This window comes from Octopus bimaculoides, chromosome 14 (assembly GCF_001194135.2).
Source record: "Octopus bimaculoides isolate UCB-OBI-ISO-001 chromosome 14, ASM119413v2, whole genome shotgun sequence".
Classification (NCBI taxonomy): domain Eukaryota; kingdom Metazoa; phylum Mollusca; class Cephalopoda; order Octopoda; family Octopodidae; genus Octopus; species Octopus bimaculoides.
Window position 1 is genome coordinate 12,935,308 of NC_068994.1, and position 15,321 is coordinate 12,950,628.

General features: G+C 35.3%; 2 protein-coding genes across 2 annotated transcripts in view; one reads left to right on the forward strand and one right to left on the reverse strand.

Annotated features, from left to right (window-relative positions):
• The window catches only part of LOC106882683 (glyoxalase domain-containing protein 5), a 39,451-nt gene that overhangs the window by 5,740 nt on the left and 18,390 nt on the right, over positions 1-15,321 (forward strand). The window lies entirely within an intron of this gene.
• On the reverse strand, positions 1,604-14,088 carry LOC106882682 (MAP kinase-activating death domain protein). Its single transcript, XM_014933442.2, has 3 exons — positions 14,011-14,088; positions 4,276-5,089; positions 1,604-4,039 (listed from the first exon to the last, which is right to left on the reverse strand). The coding sequence occupies exons 2-3, from the start codon at positions 4,884-4,886 to the stop codon at positions 4,024-4,026; spliced, it is 627 nt and encodes a 208-aa protein (XP_014788928.2). The 5' UTR covers positions 4,887-5,089; positions 14,011-14,088; the 3' UTR covers positions 1,604-4,023.

Consider the following 15,321-nt stretch of genomic DNA (forward strand, 5'->3'; position numbering starts at 1 on the left):
TAGCATGGAAAGCGGACGTTAAACGACGATGATGATGATGATACATATATGTATATATACACTTATATATTTATATACACATATATATACATATATGTACATATACATATATGTATATATACACTTATATATTTATACACACATATGTATATTACTAGAGCTGTATTTAATTGATATCGTCTTCAGACCTAAAGTGTAATGGTGATGGAACAGTTTAGTAGAGAGGGCCATTAGAGCAAAGGCACAGGCCTGGAAGGACTGAAAATGTGGTGGTAGCAAGGATCTGTATCAAGTTGCTAGACAGGAGGCTAGGAGACAGGTATATTTCGCTAGGGGAGACACAGATAGAAGTTTGCAAATGTTCTGCAGCATGAAATCCAGTGGCTTGAGGTATTTTTGATTGCAAGATGGTCTTGCAGTCGAAAATGCCTCAAGCCACTGGATTTCATGCTGCAGAACATTTGCAAACTTCTATCTGTGTCTCCCCTAGCTAAATATACCTGTCTATCAACATGATACAGATCCTTGCTACCATCACATTTCCATTCCTCCAGGCCTGTGTCTTTCCTCTAATGGCCCTCTCTACTACACTGATCCATCACCATTACACTTGTCTGAAGGCGATATGAATTAAAAGCAGCTCTAGTAATGTAAATATTATCAGGTACACATGCGTAGTTTATGTATTTTATTCTAAATGCCCAATTGCTGTAAGACAGCATCCAAGAAAAGCTCCCAACACAACTTTGGGTGTTAAAGAACACTAAGTGTCCCAGATGAGGTGAGAAAAAACTCACCTCAAAGTGATTAAGAATGGCGAATACTGATATTTTGCTATCCTTGTGGCTTATCAATACCATGTACTTGGATCACCTCAAAATGAAATGAATTGCTGATCTGGGACTTAATTGCAAATACAACAAAGTCTATTTGCTGATGTGCTGTGGCCTAATACATGTGAAACAAAATTAAATTATGAATTGATGTAAACATTATTGGTTGCACATAAAAAGTGTTTGCGTTTTGTTTAAACATTCATTTGCTACATATATATATATATACGTTTCAAGGTTTGCCTTACGCTGATATATATTTTTTCAACATAACATATCCAAGAAAATATTTTCTCAGAGACAAATGCCCCAGCATTTTGCCTTTCAATGGTGTATATACATTAATTCAGATATGCTGATGGCTATTTTACACAATTATATAACCACACACACACACACATATAAGCACATACATACTCATATGTGTGTGTGTGTGTATAGATACAGAGAGGGAGAGAGAGAGAGATACAGAGAGGGAGAGAGAGAGAGATAGAGAGAGAGATAGAGAGAGAGATAGAGCGTAAGCTCGAAACATTAAAGACTTGCTCAATTCCTGAACGTTATACTAATATATCTATGTTTTCAACACCACCTGTCTTCGTCTGTTGTTTTTTTGTGAATTCTCCATATATATATATATATATATATATATATATATGTACATATATACAAACAAACAAACATGCACATATACATGCTTATACACACACACATAAGCACGTACATACTCATATATATATACAAACAAACATGCTCATATACATGTTTATACACACACACACATATAGTAGAGCATATTAAATGAGTTAAAGCATTCTCAACATACCATAGCAGAATAGTATTCATCATCATCATCATCGTTTAACGTCCGCTTTCCTGCTGGCATGGGTTGGACGGTTTGACTGAGGGCAGGCGAGCTAGAAGGCCGCAACAGGCTCCAATCTGATCTGGCAAAATTTCTACAGCTGGATGCCCTTCCTAATGCCAACCACAGTGAGAGTGTAGTGAGTACTTTTTACGTGCCACTGGCATAAGGACCAGTCAGGCAGTACTAGCATTGACCATACTTGAATCGTGCTTTTTATATGCCACCGGCACAGGAGCCAGTTAGGTGGCACTGGCAATGACCACGCTCTTCAATTTCATTCAGTGGTCAAGAATGTTTAATACATTTTCTATATACAGTATTCTTTCAACAATTTTTAAATAACTTTAATAGCATATCCAAAACAGATAACTGTATGTAGCTCTTTCTATAGCATGTTCACTTCTTGATGTAAAGATAAAATACAAGACAACTCTCAATATAGAAGAGGTGACAAGAATAACAAAGAATATTGTTTTCATAAATGTTCTTCCCTTAGATTATACATTCAACAATACCTAAGTGGACTTTACACCAATCAAGAAACAATTGCTTCAGACAAAAAAGAATTTCAGAAGAAATTATGCATTTCATGGTTCTCTATAACTTTCTACTCATCTTATTGTTATCAAAACAACTGGAAATTCTACAGCTATTGCTAGTGTAAATATATTGCAATAAAACACTATCTGCTTTTTGCTCTCTCCTCAGTAAGCTTAGACAATTTTAAAACTCATTCTTTGATGAATCTTAGTCTACTCATTAATATGATTATTAACAACATTTAAAACTTTTGCTTATAAAAATATTTTATTGAGACTAAATTTTACATTACAAGGGTGGGGTGAAAAGATGCCAGAGCTGTGAAATCTTGCATGCATTAATTTAAATCTTCTTATCAATAACTGCATTGTTTATTTCCAGGCAAACTGACATCTGACTATTCAAAGATGACTTCAGAAGTAACTAGTAGCAGTTTCTCTTGCAAGTGGACAAAATTTGGTCTTGTGATGTTATTAAGTACCCGAGAAAAAGGGTTTAGCCTTCCAACAACAGTCATGTAGACAAGGTTGCTACATTAGAGAATGACACTCCAGCTTTATTAACTGTACAAAAGTGGAAAGGGAGAGTCTTGAAGATGACCCAAGGTCTGGACATTCTACAACTACCATTACTGAGGTAATGATCGTGTTCACCACATGGTGATGGATGACAGGTGATTGACTATAAATCAATTAGCTAATGCTAATAGCCTATCCTGTGAGAGAGTTGATAATATTCAGCACAATGAACTTGGCAAGATGAATATTTCTGCTCGGTGGGTGTCATGTCTTCTAACACCTGATCAAAAGTGCACCAGGTTCATCACATCACAGGAAAATCTGATATTGTTTTAGGCAGATCCAACTGGTTTCCTTGAATGTTTCCTAACCCAGAATGAATGTTGGGATCATCACTGAGTTAGAGAGAAAGAGACAATTCATGCAATGGAAACATCTCTTCTCACCTGTTCCAAAGAAGGCCAAGGTAGTTTCATCTGCAGAGAAGGTGATGACCTCAGTTTTGGGGGATGCAAAATGGTATTGTGATTATTGATTACTCCCTGACTGGCTCCTGTGCCAGTGGTACGTAAAAAGCACCATCGGAACGCAGCCGATGCCAGTACCTCCTGACTAGCTCCTGTGCCAGTGGCATGTAAAAAGCACTCACTACACTCTCAGAGTGGTTGGCATTAGGAAGGGCATCCAGCTGTAGAAATGTTGCCAAATCAGATTGTAGCCTGGTGCAGCTGCTGGCTCTCCAGACCTCAGTCAAACCGTCCAACCCATGCCAGCATGGAAAACAGACATAAAACGATGGATGATGATGATCAAAAGGACCACACCATCAATAGAGAGTATTATGCCAGCTGGCTGAGGCAGTTACAAAAGGTTATCAAAACCAAACACCCAGGAAAACAAATGAAAGAAGACTTATTTCATCAGTAAAATGCTCCAGCACTAAAGTTTTTATTTCAATGGCTACTGTGTGTGACTGTGGCTTTGAACTGGTTGATCACCCTCTCTATTCTCCTGATTTGGCCCCATCTGACTCATCTATTTCCCAACATGTAAAATACTTGACTGGGAACCAGTATTGCAGTGATGATATCATACACGTTGTTGATGACTTTTTTGATCAACAGGAAGAAAGCTTTTTCATCAATGGGCTCCAAGCACTGTAACACTGATGGAAGAAGTGAGTGGACTGCAAGGGGGATTATGTTGAAAAATAAACCTCATTTGGTCACATTCCATGAAAGTATCTTGTCAGCCTATGAACTTTTTAGCTGAACCTCACACTGCAAGCCAAAATTCAAATTTCATCAGTTTTATAATTTTAGAAAAAAAGAACAGTTCATTTTTGAAACAAAAGAGAAATAGGTTTAATTTGTCCTAATTTGTTTTTACTCTTAGGCTAAACAAAATGAAGATTTGATAAGCTATTTTTATGTCTTTTTCTTTGGTATGATCACAGTTAAAATACACAAATTCTAAAAGCGTTTTTGACCAGTGTTTAAATTGAATAATAACTTACCTTGTGGAACATTTTGAGCCACCAATTCTGCGTGTACCACTTCTGTCATGACATGCATCAATTAACTTTCGTAAGAGAAGTAGACACTCTCGAAATGTAGAGAAGAAAGGATGATGGCTGACAATGCATAGTGATGTTAGGGTATTATTCCTAACCCGGCTGGCTGTTTTTAGACGTCGTCTAGTCCTTGGTGATCTTTGTGGGTGATCAGTGTCTCCATGATGGGGTGCTAATTTATTGGGATCTCCATAATGATCAAAACGATCACGAGACTTGTCACTTGAATGGGTTTTCCGTTCAAAAGGACGGAAAAAGTTTACACATATTCCATATCGAACAATTCCAGAATCTTTTTCAGTTAATGTAAATACAAAAGGTGTAGTTTCTCGCAGACTAGTTCTTCTGGGCCCTTCACTGATGCAACCTTCTGGTTGACAGAAGAAGATAACATCGTTTGGAAGTGGGAAATCTTTGTGGTCTTCAACTGGATAACGACGAAGCAGCTCAGGTGTTTGTGCTACATTATTATTATGATTTGGGTTGCGAGTTCCCACAATCACAATGTAATCCAACAGTCGTGGTGAAAAGTATTTTTTCATGTATTCACACATTCTAAGTGTGAACGGTGTATACTTTCAAATTATAGGTATGTGCTAGTGTTAGCACAATGGTTTTTATGTAATAGGTAGATAGTAAGCAAGCATCTTTTCCAGAAGAACTTCAATTGTAGTTGTTTTCATTCATTTCAGTGGAATGACATAAACCAACTAAAATTAAACTGGTGGAATATAAATCCATAATTGTGACAACTAACCTGTCAAAATAAATGAAATGGAACAGATGTAATGGAAACAATATTATTTAAGATTCAATAACTAAAACATATTTTCATATGGAAAATTAGTAAAGTTAATATCTTGTTTGAAGATTGGTTATTTCATTTTAATTGTGATAAATTTAGTTTATTTGAACTTTTATGTAAATTTAAATAATAATGGTGAAACTCAGGTGTTAAGAAGAACAATAGTAAAATTATACCAAGTGAATTTGTAATTGACCAAGACTATTTTAAAATTATACCAAGTGAATTTGTAATTGACCAAGACTATTTTAAAATTATGTGTGAATTTGTAGAAAATGGGATGAGTAGTAAGAGACAAATGATAACAGCTATGAAGGTCATGCTTAAATGATCGAGAGTAAGAGTTCAACTTTGGTTCTTATTGCAGTTCTTTAGATTGTTTCAGTTTTTACCTATGCACTAGCATGTACTGTTTTAGCTGTTCGTAAATGCTGACTTTTCTTAGTTAAATAATCAATAATCTTATTCCCATGCCAAATCTTGTGAAAGAGGTACATGTGTCATCTTGCTTCATAGTGTGTGTGTGTGTGTGGTGTGTGTGAGTATATATAAATATTATGACCATCATCATCATAAACTTTTCCTTGCTTGCATGAATTAGACAGAATTTGTTGAGGTAGATTTTCAAGAGTCTTTTTTTTTTGTCACCTGTCATGCCAACATATATATAGTGTATATATTTCACATGAGCAAGACATTAAATTGTATCTGGTGGTAAGGTTCCTGCTGGGGAGCTCAAGAATTTTGTGGAATATGTTGTTTCTCCTCAGATAATACTATTCATGAGACTGTTCTGGCCTAGGGTAGTAGTATGAAGATGGTACTGTGGCCAAGACATATAAAACTCAGAGAAGGGTTGCTCTCTAGACAAATATCACAGAGATCTATAGATATGTAGGTCATGGACTGATGTCATATGAACCAGTCCCATTGCTTGGAGGTTAAATAGGCCCTGTACCCCAAGGACAAACTTAGGAGAAAAGACTAGCAAAGTAAGCAATAAAAAATGCTAAAGCCTCTAGGCATGGTTCATGAAGAGATGCTTGCTAACTTGGTAACCTGCTTTTCAGGAAGAGATGCTAGCTAAGTTGGCAATCTGCTGCTCAATGAGAGACTTTTACCTATTTATTTCCTGTTTCTCTATAACTATAGTTTTCCTAACTATAATTATAAGCCCTGGTGCATGTTCTGTTGTTTTACACTTGGAATAATACTTTGCTGCATTGAAATATAGGTATATATATTTACCAAAAGGCATAACAATATTGAAATAAAAGAAACTTAATAGATCCAAATAAATATTAGCTTTTAACTCATTTCTATATGCAACATTATATACAACAAAACAAATAGAAAATTTTGACAATCAATGTCTATGTATACAATCATTTTCATGATTGGGATGCCTATGAGATCTTGGAAAAAAAGTAATTTTGACCAGTAAAAATTGTCATATCTGATGGATTCCCAACTCTACTAATAGAAACATGCAACTGACCATGTATGAATATGTCTATAGTATTGTAAAGAAAGTAACTAATTAAAATTAACAGAGAAAAATGAATATTTATTTGTGTGTTTTCTAAGAAATTTAAAGAACTGAGATTCATCATTTTCTTTCCATTTAATAAACTTCTTTTAGAAGAACATACATAAAGAGGTAGCAAGATATAGTATTTGATGAGAAATTGAGGTGAAAACAGCTCTAAAAGGCTGCTGCAGTGTTACTTGACTTTGCGTAATTACACATTTTCCATTCATGACAAATTGTGCATTCATAAAAGGTATTTTAAAATGGCTATAAGAAAATAATTATTCAACTACTGTCTGAAATGGTGGAACAGAGGAAACTGAAGTGGACAGTGCTTGAAAGTCATTTAGGTTACTTAGGTATTGCATGAGAAATTGGGGTTAAAACAGTGAAAGATAGGTAGATAAATACATAGCGTTTCTTATTGTGAAGAAAGCAATTTAACAGAGAAGAAAACAAATATTTATTTGTTGGTTTTCTTATGAGAAATTTCAGGAACAAAGATTCATAATTTCTTTTCATTTTGTAATAAACTTACTTTGATGAAATTTTATTTTTAAAAGTAGATGACCATACTGAGAAATATATATGAATGTCTACATACATGCATACAGAGGGAGAAAGTAAGAGAGAGGGGTCGTGGTTGCAAAACAAAACTGGAAAGAATGTTACAGACAAACAAATTTCACAAGAATCATAATAATGATTGCAAAAATCACTTGCCATTAGGCTTCACACAAGATAGATTCTGTTACACATTTTTTTTTCAGCAATAGGAAATATCCCATGCCTTATCACAGCTTTCATAAAGCCAAACCTGAATCACTCTCTTGCCAATTGTCATTATGAAGACAGTTTCTTATCTGAGACTGCCCTGGCTAAATGCATGTATGGTTGTGTGTGTGTGTATATAATACATACATATATATATATATATATATATATATATATATATATATATATATATATATATATATATATATATATATATATATATATATGCATACACACACACACATCTATCAATATATGTGTATATTTGTATTGCCATTATTCTCCTGTTATAATAGAAGAGTAGCCTCTCTTCTCTAGAGTTCAGATTATTAATGCCTTTAGCTGGATATCTTTGTGCTCTGACCAAATAGGTTATTCAATGATTGGTAGAAATAATGCGAAACCATAACGTAGAAAAATCTACCAATGTGTAAGAGCCAGCTGAACTGCTGCCAAATGATGATACTAACTCTCTTCCTTTCAGGTGAACAAGAAGCTATCCATGAATACGTTTTCCTGTCAGGTTGAAAACTGCAGAACTGTAACTATTCTGGAGAGATTCTAGAGATACTTGAATAGAAGTATGTAGTTGTATGTTGTGTACAAGAAGACAGAACTAAGACAGACTCCTTAAAAACAAGGAATACAAGTACACATTAATCTGGTTGGTGAGCAGCAACAGAATAGCAGTGTTGGTACAGAAGAAAAGTAGATGAAGTAACTGAAGTAGTCAGAGTATGTGATAGAATAATTAAGCTTATACTAGTCTTGGCCAATAAAATGACACTAATCTCTGCATATACACCACAATTAGGACTGCTTCTATGATGCTGTCTTGCAGACAGACTATCTCAATAATGAATGATAGTGATCTCATTATCATGGCTATAATAAAAAATGTCTATTCCCCATACATCTAGAACATTTAACAAAGGAAGGACTAGCCACTTAGTCATCGAAGCCAACAGTAGTTTGATTCCAAATGCATTAAAGATAGGAACCCAGTTGGATATTCAGAATAGTTGCACTGAGACTTAAAATGTCTGGTGAAGTTGGTCATGCCCTAGTTACTTGCACAGTCAATTAGGTAATTCAGGGGGATGATTGGCATAACTCAATGATTAGCATAACAGTTCCATCATCAAGTGCAGCAAATGCAAAGGAGATGCACCAGAGAAAGGCAACCTATTGGTACTCTGTCACCTATGATGTTGAGGGTTCCAGTTGATCTGATCAATGGAACTGCCTGCTTGTGAAATTAACATGCAAGTGGCCGAGCACTCCACAGACATGCATACCCTTAACATAGTTCTCAGGGAGATTCAGCATGACACAGAGTCTGACAGGCCCTTTGAAATACAGGTACCACTCATTTTTGCCAGCTGAGTGAACTGGAGCAACATGAAATAAAGTGTCTTGCTCAAGGACACAACATGCTGCTAGGAACCAAACTTGCAGCCTTATGATTATGAGCTGAAAACCCTAACCCTGAGCTGTGTACCTTACTGAAAGGCAACTACAAAAGTATCAAATTGTTGGTCCAGATTATGAAAGTTGTACAATTAGTTATAGTACAATTATGAACAAAATTAGTCAAGCTGAGACATAATTTGACTTAGTGTTAGGCAGAGTAATTAATGATACTGCATTCTTAAAAAGATAAAATGAGGATCTTGAATGTGGAGCATTTGTGAAGACTAGAAAGAAATGAAGTGAGTATGTTCCAATGTATGTATAATAGGAACAACTGGGCACAAGCTAAGTGAGATTAAAGCTGGCTACAAAAGTAAGCAGCTGTAGTAAGGAAGAAGACTATGCTGGTACAGGCTTGTGATAGGGTTGAAGAATGTCAGTTATATAAAGAAGTGTTCAAAGTTGATGAAACATGTAGAAAAAGGAGACCTGACAAAATACAACAGAGAAGATGCTGAATTTCACAAATGAGATGACAAATGATTGTTATGAGGGATGATATTATGGTGCTGGAGAAGATCAGCCCACCTAACCAAACAGTGCAAAAGCTTATTTAATTTGTGGTAGTGTTGGAGGCTCTCATCACTGTTATCCTCCCACTTATCATTCACTTTCTCTCTTATTCATGTTACTATGCTGCTTGTGTAACAAAAGATAACATTTTGCATATGTCTGTATTCAATACAAAGAGCCAATGTGACATTCAGCATGCTTCAACAAGCTTACAACAATGAAGCAATGGGTCATACACAATGTTTCAAGCAGCATGGGTGCTTCAAAAGCAGAACATCCCTGGAAGATGATGAGCAATCTGGAAGACCTGCAATGAGCGTTACCCCAAGAAATGTGGTATTGTGCATTGAGAATTCAACCCCCAGAGCCAGACCATCAATTGGGAGTTCTGTATGACATTTTGAAGCATTTGAGGGAGGACATTTAGTCAAAGTGACTGGATCTGTGGAGCAGGAAGAATTGCATTCTTCACTGAGCTCCCTTCATTTGTGAGTTTCTTGCCAAAAACAACATAGTATCACTTTCACACCAGCCCTATTTGCCACATTTAGCACTTGTGGACTTCCATCTCATCCCAAAGATGGAAATGCATCTGAAAGGTTGCTGTTTTAACACTACTGTCAAGATCCAGAGCAAATCACTGAAGGTCCTCAACTCACTTACGGAAAACAACTTTTAGGCTGGATTCCAAAATTGGCAGGAACGCTAGGACCAGTGTATTGCTGTGCCAAGTGAGTATTTTGAAGGAAATGTTAAAACTTAGGTAAATAAGTTATTTATTATTAAACATAACTAGTCCTGGAACATTTTGATACCACCTGATACTGTCTCTTTTTCTATCCTGTTATTACATTTTTTTCTACTCCAGCTTTTCAGTCACATTGTCTTGAATGAATGAAGATAACAATAGAGAACTCTTCACTCTTACTGAGTACAAAGTAACTTTACTAGTGCTGGTGCTATGATAAAATGCACTCAGTATACTTCTCAAGTGGTTGGCATTAGGAAGGGCATCTAGCAATAGAGACAATGTAAAATTGGAATATATGAGCGATATGTAGTCCATGGCCTGTCTAAAAAGGACAGTAACTCCAAATAACTGGTTTGAGCCATTACTACTCATCTATCCATGCCATGATAGAAAATGGATGTAAAAAGAAGGATGGTGATGAATTAAGCTAATAAATGAGATTCATAGAGACCTAAAGCTTTGCCCTAAAGCAACAAAGTACCCGGATGAAACAGTCACAGAACAAAAAGATCTAGTGTTAGAATGAGATGAGGAAGATAAGTTTTCCAGTTTAGAGCACTTAGTGCACTTTGTAAAGTGGTTGGTCTAAGGAAGAGGATCTAATCATGCCAAAATGGAACACATGAGCAATATGTGGTTCCTGATTTCTCTAAAAGGACAGTAGCTTCAAATAATTGGCATTACAACTCATTTATCCATGCCATGAGGGAAAATGTACATAAAAGTAATGATGATGATGATAATGAGATTTTGCAACATAGATTCATGGAAACCTAGAGCTTTCTCAAAAATCAAAAAATGCCTGGATCTATCAACAAAGAAAGAAACAGTAGTTTATATTTCAGAACAGGTAGTATAATGACAAGTAGACCGCTAATGAAACATATCAAATGAATTACATTTATGGACGAATCATTGAGTTACCAAGATAGCTAAACCTAAGATTGTTACCAATCTGGATGTCAAATCCAATGAAAATTATCATTTATTCAATCCATTTCAGATTTTTCTGGCAGTTCTCATAAGAAAAGTATTACATATAGCAAAGAAGTGGCAATGCAACAGTTACCACACTCTTTAATTATTCCCCTCAAATTCTAGTAGATGCCAGCTGCCTACTAAATTATTTAATTCAGTTCAATTTATTGTTATTGTATAGAAAGGTAATGATTAATCATATAACAGCTCAAATTGCAATAACAATACATATCAAGCATTAACATACAATAACATGCATACATACAATATTTAAATACTGTAATAATAATAATAATACAATTAAAATAACATTATTACATTGAAGTACAAAAGATGATATAAGAATGGGAGTGATTTGGGGGCAGTTTCCATTACCAACTGCAGCCATTTGAAGCATGTAGCAACTATCATATATTTTAGTGCCAGTTGATAAGCATCTCTGAATAAAGGTTACTAGGTTTGGAACTGAATTGCTGATTTTATCAATGATCCATTTTCTAATAGAATATACATTAAAATGAGGAATAAAGATAATTTTTATGATGCAAACGGTAAAGAGTAGTATCAGTTACACTATAGAAAATAAAATTAGGATAATATAAGTAAAATTTGAAATCTGCAAACCATGAGCTAGGTCTGTTCTGCCGGACTTATAAAGTAAATCTGACATTCAGGGGGTGGGGGAGAAATGCAATGTATTAGACATGCTAATTGCTGTTTATGATATGATCAATGACACAAGCTGCATATAAATATGCAAGCTGATAACAGCAAGACGTGTGTGGAGCAATCAAATAACTCCAATGGTTTTCAAGAGAACTGAAGACTAAACAAAGACAGTTGGACAGATGAAATATAATAGACTGATGCAACCGATGAAAGAGGCATAAAATGATGATTAACATTGCTCATTAATTCACGAATGAATAAGCTATTTTAACTCCACTTAATATAACTTGTAAATCAAGAGGAGTAGAAATAGCCAAGCCCAGAATGTTTCAAAGTATTTAGTCTATTCTACCAAGTTCTGTGCTCAAATTTTACAAGTATCAACTTCGCCTTTAATTTCCCTAGTGTTGATAAAAGAAGGATGTAATTGATAAATTATATTGCTTCCCTAAGAGCATTGACTTCAATCCAAGTAAAAAGAAACCAATATTGGATTGTAATTTTCTAAAAACTAATGAAAACCACACTAAATGAGCATAGTTATTTAATAAAAGTGTTGCAGTAATCTCATTAGAGAGGAAATTTTGTAAGGACACAAAAGAATACATCCACAATTTGTTACTATGCAATACAAAATAACCTATTTGTTTATATTATTGAAAAAAAATATCAATGAATGAGTTGATGAAATAAGTCAGTCTGAAACATTCCTGCAATGCAATCATGTGGAGAAATATAAATCAATGTGATAAAATGTTTGGTTAATTTAATAAATTGATAAAAGGCATGACACTTTGGTGAACCTTTTAGTAGCTGAAATGTACTCATATATGAAAGACTCATGAATGTTGATCAACCATGAAGAAGCCATTTTTAATTAGCCTTCCCTTTTGTTAAAATGTATAGCAGTAGCTTGGAGGAATAATTATCACTGAAGCAAATTACAATTTTAAAAGGAAATAAAATCTATCTTGTTCCTAAGCTTAATTCCCCTTGTATCAAGAATCTACTAACATATTCCTCAATTTAAACAAAAAGAAAACAAGCCCACTGTCTTCCAAGAGCCCTTTTATAGAAGATGTATTCCTATTAGAACAGAAATTACTATTCTGCTTTCCATATGAGGACACACTTCATTCTGGCTAGTCCTGAAAAATTTATTGTGTTCAACAATGCAGTAGGAATCTAGCAATCAGTTATTGTTTCAACTTAGGGTAAATTTCCCAGTAATTATTTACCACGTGCAAGATAGCCACAACAATCAAAGTAGTTTCTGCGTAATTGCTGAACCTATTGAAAACAAAACGAGGAAAAAAAAAAGGATGCATTGGAAAATGTAGTCCTAGATATACAAAATATGGGATGGTCATGGCTGAAATGCTTTTGATCATAAAACTTGAGGAAGGATGAAAAGAAGCTAAACAATACTCCATAGCAACACTTTCCTATCTGGAGTGTTTAATCTTGAAAGAATAGACATGGTTTCTTTTTATTAATGCCTCTCAGGTGTTCACAAAGGCAACTTGCCATAAAAAAATATTTGTAGAAATTGACTGACACATTTTCTCAACCTAGTAAAACACTCCGAGTAAGTTCAAGCATTTGTGTATTTTTTTTTAAATAGAACACTGCATGATGGAATTAGTCATTAAAATTTGAATTAGAAGTTTCTATCTGTAACAAGCTCCAAATTTAGGCTCACCGTTAACTTTCTCTTATCTGTTCTAATAGTACAATCTAGATAACCTAAAAGACTCGATATTTTAATTGTAGTCTATATGATTTAAAAAAATATTTAGTCAGCTGAAGAGCACCCATGATCCTTGCAAGTCTTCCTTGCTGAAGATTAATGCAGCTGATGTTCAGCTAAAACTTCTGAAGGCCAATACCTGCAGAAAAAAACTTGGACAAGGATGGATTCCAGAGAATTAATATCTCTGAAGTGTGAGGCATATGAGGATGACAAGAAGGTAAAAGATAATTACATTGGGTGAACTTAATAGAAAATGCTATACAGTTTGCTAAGTCAACAGATCAGAGACATCACTGAAATATTAGCTTAGTGAGAAGAAACAGCACACTGTGAGCCATTGGTTTGTAATAACAAGACAAAGCTGCTGGCTTCAGGGAAAAATCCTCTTTCCATTAACCTATAGACGTTTATATTTAACCCTGGATACTTACTTCATTAATGTGGGAAAGGCTGACAAGTTTATTGTTGCTGCTCTCTCCTCCTGTGACTAAAAGATTAGAATAAAAATTAGATGTAAGAGATTACATAAGACATTTATTACACTGAAAATATTTGAAGCTAAAAATGTCTATTATGTTAGTTATGTGCATATCCTATCATTTTAAAAGACATATTTACCAGCTGAAGTCATCCTGAATATAATAGGATAGAAAAGAAGATGAGATGGTCATGGTTTGACTGCTGGTGAATATATATAAATATATATAGAGTTAGGGATCTGTCATAAGGTAAAAGTTAGCAATGAGTATAGCAGTGAATTTAGTGTGCAGGTAGTAGTTCACCAAGAATAGGTTCTCAGTCCCCTCTTGTTTAACATAATCCTCCAGGCCATAACGGAGGAATTTAAGACTAGCTGCTCCTGAAAGCTCTTCTGTGCTAATGATCATATTCCTTTAACTGAGTCTCTACCAGAATTAGAAAACTTTCAGGTGTGGAGGCAAGGTCTAATATCAAAGTGCTTTGGAATTAATTTAGCAGTGATCGATGTACTAGTAGTAGGAAGGCAAAAAAGATTACTAAACCCTTCAGGGAGATGACCCTACTTGATATGTAGAAAAGGTGTAGGTAGAAATTCCATATGGTGTACTCAGTGCAAGCTATGGGCACATAAGAGGTGCAGCAGCATCACAAGAAGGTTAACAGAGAAAGTAGTCTTTGTGTGTGGCAGATACAATAAATACTAAGCATGAACAGGATATAGACTTTCCCAAATGTCTAGGGATATTCTTAGAAGTAAATAGTTTCTGTTACATGGGTGACCAAGTTAGCAGTGGAAGAGGATGCTCTGAAAGCATAGTTGCTAGAATAAGAACAGGCTGGGCAAAGTTCAGAGAGCTATTACTTTTGTTGGTAACAAAGGGCCTTTCCCTCAGAGTGAAAGGCAGACTATGATGCCTGTGTATGAACAGCTATGCTACGTGGCAATGAAATGGGTTGTGACTGCAGCAGCATCAGATGTAGTGTGCAAGAGAGAAAACTGTGCTGATATGGTCATGTGATGTGTATGGATGAGGACAGCCACACAAAGAAGTGTCAGTCTCTAACTGTAGAGGGAACCTGTGGAAGAGGTAGACCCAAGAAGATGTTGAACCTCACAAAGATGACGAGATCAGGACATCTGGCAATTCCCTCACATGCCTACTTGCAGACACTATATGCCCTCACATATTTACCATAGTTGCCCCTCCCACTCGCTCTAATTTCTCTCACCATCACTTACTACAGTCATTTCTTCCTCACTT